The sequence below is a fragment of the Equus asinus genome, chromosome 8, assembly GCF_041296235.1.
Source record: "Equus asinus isolate D_3611 breed Donkey chromosome 8, EquAss-T2T_v2, whole genome shotgun sequence".
In the NCBI taxonomy this organism is placed as follows: Eukaryota; Metazoa; Chordata; class Mammalia; order Perissodactyla; family Equidae; genus Equus; species Equus asinus.
In genome coordinates, this window is record NC_091797.1 from 58,398,956 (window position 1) to 58,407,805 (window position 8,850).

The following is an 8,850-nucleotide window of genomic DNA, read 5'->3' on the forward strand; positions in this document are numbered from 1 at the left end:
TAAAAGAAATGCATGGTCTAGAATATAGTACCCTTGTCATACCCCTTGTGTAGGGCTCTGAGCATTATGCTTTAAGAACGGCCCCGTCAGACACGTCAAAACTGTGTCATATAAAACAAGGATGAGAAAACTAGGACTCCTTTCAAGGAGCTTAAGCAAACACATAAAATTAACTAGTTAAGTGCCTAAATTATACTCTAAATTTAACCAATACCAGTTAGAGTAGGGGTAAGGAGCAAATACCCCTTCCTTTTCAAAGAGGGGAAAATTAAAGGAGTACCAGAATGAGTCAATTCTCAATGCTTAGAAAAGCAACAAAATGAAGTGAAAATGTGTCAGTATCCTGTTAATGTGTCCAATGTAGACACCACCCAGGGTAATTCAAGTTCCAGGCAGATCTTTTAGTTTCACATTTACAGATTAACTAGTTAGCCAAAATTTCATTTTTTCTTTTGGCTACACAGTCCTAATCTTAGAAATCCTCACTACAGATCATTATTTAAAACAAGCTTCAACGCAATGTATAATCAAATAATAATTTTCCTTGGTCCTTATTCGAAATGGGTAATTCCTAAATAAAATATTAACAGAACATTTTTGTGTTCCTATATCTTTCTGCTATTTCACATCTCATTCTACGTTCTAGACAGCTCTGGCAACGAAGACACCATGGAAAATATTATTTATAGTAAACTTTATTCTCATTGATATTTCATTTAACATTATCTCAGAGTAGGGCTGTGCTCTAAGATGAGCAAAAGAACAGATATGCTAAATCTCATCAGATTTTTTTTCACACTGTTCCTCTGAGTAGGGTATGGGGTTTCAGGACCCCCAACATTGATACCTAATGTTTTACCCCTTGAGATTTTACCTACAGACACAGAAAGAAGAGATAATATCAACAAACAAGAATCAAAATGTATGAGGGTATTAGAATAATAAGCTCTTGTGTTATATACTACCCACCTCTTTAAGACTGTAATGATAATGATTAATTATTTTTCCCTGCAAAGTTCAGGGCCTTCTTTTTTTTTAAGTAAGATGTCATAATAAATGAAAATGTTGCACTTATTTCTCTTAATACACTAGGAATACTGGACGTTTTAAAATTCTTCAAGTCCAAGCTGGGACATGACTATGATTGATGGGGTCTACTGAACACACTAATTCCAAGTTTGGCGACCATCAGCAAACTGTTCAAAAAAAACACATAAACAAAAAGCGTCAGGTAAAGTACAGAACAGGCACTTGACTATTGTTGTAAGGGACTAGGACTCTGCAGGTCCCTCACTGCATGGGGAGGAGGTGCCAAGGCAGGGCAGGCAGAGATGGAACTTCCATCCCCAGAGGCACCAAACAAAAACCACACCAAGGGGCAGTCTTGCATTGAGGCCTTAAAACAGTACACGTGAGCTGGAACTCCTACTCTAACTGGCAATAATTCAGAGATGAGAAAACTGAAGGCTGGAGAGACCAAGGCCTCCTCACGGTCACAGAGCTACTGAACGGTAGGTCAACAGCCTCCCGGTTTACTGTTCTTGACCTTGGTCGACATGAATATAAAACATTATGCTTGATAGCATCATAACTATGGTCAAAGTTGGGTAAGTAATCTTCTTCCAAAACAGATTTTTTTAAATTCCCCTATCTTCAGAGTCTCTTTATTATACTTAGGGACTACATTTTTTATAACAATCCAGTTTGTGTTTTATAATCCAAGTTAATTAGAAAACAGGATTCAATCCTAATTCCCTTCTAGCAAAATTTTCAATAATAAAGGACACCCACGCAACTAAACAATATGGTGCCCACACTGACGGTCACACAGACTGCTGTCACGCCTCTGCACCAAAGCTTCCTGCACGGCAGGAAGGAGCCAGGATGGACTGGCGTGCAAATGTGAGAGCACACGGCTTCCTCAGTAGATGAATACACTATGTCACTGCGACATGAACTCTGCTACTGCTTTTACAGCCTTCTCTATTTGTATATAAATTAAATCATTTCAGTTGATGGCCAACATCAGGTATACTAAAACAAGTAAATATCTGCATGTACAAAGTATTTAGGGCATTAAACTAACTCCATACTGGAGAAGAACAGCAACCAAATGGAAGGTACCTGGCACCCGCAATTAAGCCTGCAGGCATAAATTTTCCAGAGTGGTAGAATCTCATTCCCATAATGCCAGCCAAGGTTCCAGACGTAGCTGATGGGAAAGATGAAAAGAGTCAAAGATCATTATATCTTACACTCAGGAGAACTAAAAGAAGTGACCACAGTCCTACCCATCTTTCCAGGGCCAGAGGCCACCTTTCCCAAGTGGGAGGAGCTTCACTGCCACCCACATCCTATGGGAGTCAGTACAAATACTGGAATATAAGGTCACCATAGACAGGGCCCAGCCTGCCTTTCCAGCCTCACCTCCTACCACTCTTCAGACATCAATTTCTTAATTTTCTCCAAAATTGCTGTAGGTTTTTTTTTTTCTATTCCTTGCCAACTCTATTTACCCTGCCTGCTCTTCCCACTCAAGATCTGTTAAAATACCTACTATATGCCATACGCTGCACTAGAAGCTGGAGAACATAACTGTCATCAACAAAGGTCTCTGCCCGAACACTGTTTCAAGTCTGATGGGACAGACAGACTTGAAAGAATCACATGAAAACAGAAAAGTATAATTTGTGTTACAGGTACAATTAATGCAATACCAATAACATAATAAATAGGGGATCCAGCCTACAGAGAGAGATCACGAAAGGATTCGCCAAGGAAGGGGAGACTGAAGCGACATCTGAAGAGCAGCAGTTAACCAGCTGAGGGGGAGGAAAGCACATTCCAAGCAGAAGGAAGAATATCTGCGGGGCCCTGTGATGAAAGGCCAGCATGGCACGGAAACCAAGACAAGGCTACTAAGGAAGAAGGGCCAGACCCTCCAGAGCCTTGCAGGCCAGATTAGGGATTGTGGCCTTCATCCTAAGAGCAATGAGAAGCCACTAAAGGATATTAAGCAGAGGGATACGTAAACAGAGTTGCATTCTGAAAATCTAATTCTACCGGTACCATGGAGAACTGCAAGGAAACCAGAGGGCATGTACGGATACCAATTAAGAAACTTCCTCAGGAATGCAGGCAAGAGAGAGTGCTGACTGGGATGAGGATGGTGGCTGTGCAGAAAGAGAAGTGGATAATTTAGGACATGTGCTGCAGGCAGTGCTGATGGGACTTAAATGAATTAAACAGAAAGATGGAGGGGAAGAGAGCAATGGAGACACAAATGGATGGAGAATACCACAAAAATGAATGGGTATGATGACATGAAGTGAGGTTTGGGCAGATGCCTTGAGACACCTAAAAGATTTCAAGTAGACACCTGCACGTATAAGACCAAAGCTTGGAGGCGAAGTAAATTTGTGTCATTTGTGTATCAGTGGCAATTTAAGGCCTGGGCTTCAATGACACTGTCAACAAGAGAGTATAAAAAAGATCAAGAATCAGGCCTTAAGAACCTCAGTACAGTCACGCATCACTTAACGACAGGGATGCGTTCTGAGAAATGCATCGTTAGGTGATTTCGTTGTGTGAACATCACAGAGTGTACTCACACAAACCTAGGTGGTACAGCCACTACACACCCAGACTGTATGGTCCCAATCTTATGGGAAGGCTGTCCTATATGCAGTCTCTCATTGACTGAGACATCGTCATGCGGCGCCTGACTGCATTTAATGGCTAAAAGGGAAGACTGGTTGAAAAAAGAGAATGAGAGAATAAAAAAGAAAACAAGGAGAGTGGAAAATGGATCAGTGTACTGTGCTGAGAACAACTAACACACCAAATAAAATGAGGACTAAAAAATGTACAGTGGATCTTGAAAAATACAGGTCACTGGCAGCCTCAGGAAGAGCTATTTCCTTAGAAAAGGACAAAGACAAAGAGAAAAGAAATGGAGACTGAAGTGGGCTGACAGATGAGGAAATGAAGATGGAGTATAACAGACTTTTTTCGAGAAGTTTCTGAAGGGGAAGAAGGGCAGCAACTGGAGAAGGAAGTGGGATCCTGAGGTCCTTTTTTTTTAAATGGGTGAGAGATGAGCACACTCGAATATGCCTCCATCTAAAAGATGGCATACAAGTAAGAGACGGGCTCACTGACACTGTAAAGCTGAGAAGGTAGGGGAGACGAGACCCAAAGCCTGGGTGGAGGGACTGGCCTTGGAGAGGCGAGAAACAGGAGAAGGGAAGGGCTGGAGGTTGCCAGCATGAAGGGAGTCCCACGGGATGGCTGCTGTTTTTCCTTTAAGTAGGCAGTAAGGTCATTTATTAGAGTGGAGGAGTGGGATCAGAAACGGGAAAGAAGAGGTCTGAAAGTCATTCCGGAGCTGGAGGGAGGGAGCTGTTAGGCAGGGCGGAGAGTTGGGCCCTCCTTGCTCAGCAAACCCCAAATCAGCCACCCCTCCCCAGCCCAAGCTGACTTGTACAAACCACTCCGTTAACATGCCTGTTCTCCCCATCACACTTGGAAGGGTCAGAACTGCATGTTTTCTCCTACTCTGGTTCTGTAGAGACAGTGAGAGGCCCACACTCCTAGCAGATGTCTGACGCAAGGGGGGAGCTCAATAAAAACGCACCCAAAGCCACCCTGATAAGAAGTAATCTTCCTTTCCCCGAGCTCCTCACAGGGTACTTCTCCACAGTCCCAGAGAGCCACTTTTTATGTTCCCAATTACGGTGAAGTCTCCTTGAAGGCAAGACTTACATCTTCTACATTTAGCTTATAAATGCTAAAGAGCTAACAAATGATTTTCAAATGGGAAAAATGCAACACTGACGCAAACCTGACCAAGACAGGTGATGTTTCAGTGATGCTCAAGCACACAGTCCTCAGAGGGCAGCCACAATGGCTAACAGCCATGTACCTGCCTTGGTCAAGTTTAATACTAATTTCACCAGGTAAATCTAAATTCATGAGGTATGAAAACCTTTCCATATCCTGTACATAAAAGATAAACAGGAACCAGCACAAATGCCCCCTATTTTAAAACTTCCCTAGAATTTGGCAGAAGCAGTGAAACTGTCTTAATGTGAAGAACCCGCAAAATGTGAAGAACCCGCCACCTCCCACCAAACCAGAGACTTTTGGTAGAGTATTCTGGATACATAATTGCACTAGGGAGACAGTGAAGTTGACATACCCAGGAAAACCCAAATGTTCCTCGGATCCTGAGACAGCTGATAAGCACCCAGGCCTGCTAACCCACCGAAGAGGAGCCCAGCGGCCAGGGACGGGACACTACCTAGAGGGAAGCAAACACATCCAGTACAGTAATGTCAGACACTCATCTCATTAGCAGAATCCACCAGACTTCCCTTATCTACAGAGGAAAACAGCAAAGAGAACTTCTCTCAGCACAGTTCAGAACCAAGGAGTTCTCAAGCAGGAAAATGTTTTGGGGCGTTTGCTATGTGACCAGAGAAGTCAGGGTCACACCACATTCCCCTCTCCTAACCAGGCCTGATTAACCCGCCAAGGGGCAGAACTGTCCATGGGCAGGACCTTGGGCAAATCCCAAAAGGAGAGGGAAATGGTCAGGGAGTAAAAAAAAGATGCAGAGAATAAGAATTCTGGTGTGTGTTTTGGGGTGGGGATGCAGGCAAGGAAGGGGGTAGAAATGAGCATGTCCACTAACACACCCATGCCTAGTTCAACGAGGAGACTTCAAAACATGACTATGCCAGACTAGAAGTGTCCTCCTTTTTGACGAGCACAGACATGGATGGCACTCTAGGGTGGAGGCTGATGTACGGCAGTCAATGATAATAACAATCTACTACCGCCCCTGCCCAGAGTCTTTAGATAAAGAGGCAAAACAAGCAATTTGATAAAAAGCCTGGCTCAGCTCAGCCAGATAACCAAAAGGCAGGTGCAAGAGGAGCTGGGACTGACAATCAGCCTGCACTCAAGCTAGAGGGCCTAAAGCAAACTTGACTCAAAACAAGATTGCACTTGGGGCCCTGGAGACCCACTCTTCACCAAGAACAGCACGAAGCTCTTAAGAGGTTAAGTAACCACAACCATACCTGCTTTTGCATAGCCAATGATCCCACCAGAAGCAATCAGGGCTGCATAGCCAAAGCCAATCCAGTGCAAAGGCACTCTGAAAACAAGAGAGTATGAAATCAGTGCCAATCATGTTACAAAAAAACACACACACAATCATAGGATGGGACTAAAGGATGACCACTCCAGAACAATCCTATCACTGTACAAATGAAAATAAATGCCAGAGGTTAGATGACTCGCTTAGAGTCAGTGGCAGAGCGGGGACTCAAACCCAGGTCCCTGGCCTCCATGTGCATCCTACACCCCATGCAGCCCACAGTCTACTCTCAGAGCCCATTTCAGATGAGAAAAGAAACTCTGGTTTTAAGCAGTTCCTGGCTATTCCACTCTCATTCACTGTGCACTCACAGCGGGCCGGAGTCCTTCTGCATTGTTCTCTCTCACTCTGGGCAGACAGAAGACTACACCAGGCCTGCACCTGCGGGCGAGGGGTTGGATCAGAGGTGGTTGACAGCACCGCTCTCCAGCAGTCAGAGAGAAGCACGTCCAAGTTTCAGCTCCAAAGCAATGGGCAAGTGACCCAACCTCCCCAAGCCTCGGTCTCCCTCACTGTACCACGAGGATAACACCGGTGCAAATTTCCTAGGGTTGCTGTGGGCAATAAATGGAGTAACATGTAAAAGTGCTTGGCACAAAGTAAATGCTGAACAGACACCAACCATTTTGGTAATAACCTCAATTCTACTAACCTAGGCCCACAGGAAACTGAGCAAAATTCACTGACCAGCTCTGTATAGGTAATGAGTTAACCTTTATTACCAGCGAGTCAAGTTATTACCACATCGGAAAGTTATCTCCCGTGCCCTTTCAACTATCTTAACTGCGTCTTTTGCGGGGGAGGTGTGCTCCTTTCCACCCCGGCCCAAAGAATCGAATGATTTCAACACCGAACGTTTATAAAACTTGTAGACGCCATTTATTTTTGCATCCAACTCACACTTCTTGTTAGATTGGGGGCGGCGGATAAAATATAGGAAAGTCCGAGTCATAATTACGTGGGACACCACACCCTTAGCAAAGTGCAACCCCTGCTTTCTTAAAGAAATGCATTTAGTATCCAGTGAGGCTAAGCGTGGAGGCAATGCATACCTCTTTTGTTTTAAATTATTGTGTCCACAAAAAGTCGGGGTGTTGGAATCGTGCCAAAGTCATTAATTCGAAGTAGCTTTGAATTACCGAGATTTTGAAGGAAATAGAGCAACACCACCTCCAGAAAACTAAACAACACTATGCTACCTGGGTAAGCATTTGCCCCAAGCGCTCAAGGTGCCCGCAGGATTCAGATCGTATTTTAAGGAAAACAGAAAGTGCACGACTAGCAAAGCAACTCCGACGCAGCCTACAGCGCCCGCCCCGACCCGGGGGACAGAGAGCAGGCGGCTGCAAAGCCTCTTATACAATTCCAAAAAGTCAAAACCGGTATAAATTGACAATAACTTCCAAATACCCGAACCGCTTTCCCGAAGGCCTCCGCAAGTCGACCAGGGCGCGCCAGCCGCGGGTCACCGAGTCGCTGTCCCGCCGGAAATGTCGCAGCACACGCCCTGCGCTCCAGGGGCGGGGCTTACGGCGGCGAGGCGCGGCGCGCGCTCCGCGTCATGGAGGAGGGGCGGGGTATGGGGCGGGGCTTGTGGGGGAGCGTCGCGGGAGGCGCTCTGTGTCCCGGGAGAGGGGCGGGGTATGGGGCGGGGCTTGTGGGGGAGCGTCGCGGGAGGCGCTCTGTGTCCCGGGAGAGGGGCGGGGTATGGGGCGGGGCTTGCGGAGAGTCGCAGCGCGCTCTGCGTGCGCCCTGGGGGCGGCATGAGGGGCCGGCCGTAGTGGCGTGCGCCCTGAGGCCCCATGGCGGGGTATGGACTGGTGCGACCAGCTCCATTCCCAGCTCTAAGCCCGTTTGGCCAAAAGCCGAAAACCTAGAGTCTGAGTTGGGTCTTGCAAGAGGCGAAGTTGAAGGTCACCGAAGCGGGAGGAGGGCGTCTGAAGCTGGATTCTGAAGGACTATTAATGGAGGGATAGGTTACCAGGTGTAAACCACATGCAGGCCATCCTGGAGGACTCGACTCTAGCCCGATCACGTTGTTTGCCCACCAAGGGAAGTCACTACTTTCTGCTGGTAAAGAACGTGGTGGCCACAGGCTAGACGGATGTGGCTCATTTCGGTGTTTGTTTTAGGGAGTGAGGCTACTCGAGAAGCATCTTGAAAGGGGACAGAGGGTAAGTTAAGTATAATCTCCAGCTATCTCTGTGATGCCCCTGTACCCACAGGACATTATCTGCACTCCCATCACTGCCTTTCCTGCGCCACCATTCACTCAATTGCTGTACACCAAAATTTGGGTGTCATCCTTGACGTCTCTTCTTCATCCCCTACAAGTATGAACATGGATAGATCTACGATCCTGAGTGAAAAGGAAACTGGAGTACATACACACTCTAAAAGAAAAACCTTCCACTTGCAGCAGCTCCTGCCTTCGAGATATCAAAACTGAAGCCCGTGTTTACCATAGCTGAGTCTAACCAGACAAAGCTGATAATGACTTCGGACTTTGAGCAATTCCAGTATGCCAGACTCCCACCAACTTAATGCAAGATTCCCCTGAACAACCAAAGCTGGGCCTTGTCTTAACCAGCTGGGAATGGATTTAGGGATTCATTCCTCCCTAGGCAGGTGCAAGCTTCAAACCTTAGTTGCATGCCCCTTAATCCTCCCCCTGCCCTTCAGAC

The 8,850-nt window shown here is 46.1% G+C and overlaps 1 protein-coding gene across 3 annotated transcripts; it reads right to left on the minus strand.

Moving 5' to 3' along the window:
- Nucleotides 1–677: 677 nt before the first annotated feature.
- On the minus strand, nt 678–7,727 carry TMEM14C (transmembrane protein 14C). Of its 3 annotated transcripts, none has more exons than XM_014844580.3 (6): nt 7,577–7,727; nt 6,478–6,547; nt 6,087–6,163; nt 5,201–5,302; nt 2,125–2,212; nt 678–1,196 (listed from the first exon to the last, which is right to left on the minus strand). In XM_014844580.3, exons 2-6 carry the CDS (start codon nt 6,498–6,500, stop codon nt 1,139–1,141), a joined length of 348 nt encoding a protein of 115 aa, XP_014700066.1. In that variant the 5' UTR covers nt 6,501–6,547; nt 7,577–7,727; the 3' UTR covers nt 678–1,138. The 3 variants fall into 3 exon arrangements, with proteins under 3 accessions (XP_014700066.1, XP_014700081.1, XP_014700073.1); XM_014844595.3 differs by having other exon boundaries at nt 7,583–7,722; XM_014844587.3 differs by having other exon boundaries at nt 7,567–7,676.
- Between the last annotated feature and the right edge of the window lie 1,123 nt (nt 7,728–8,850).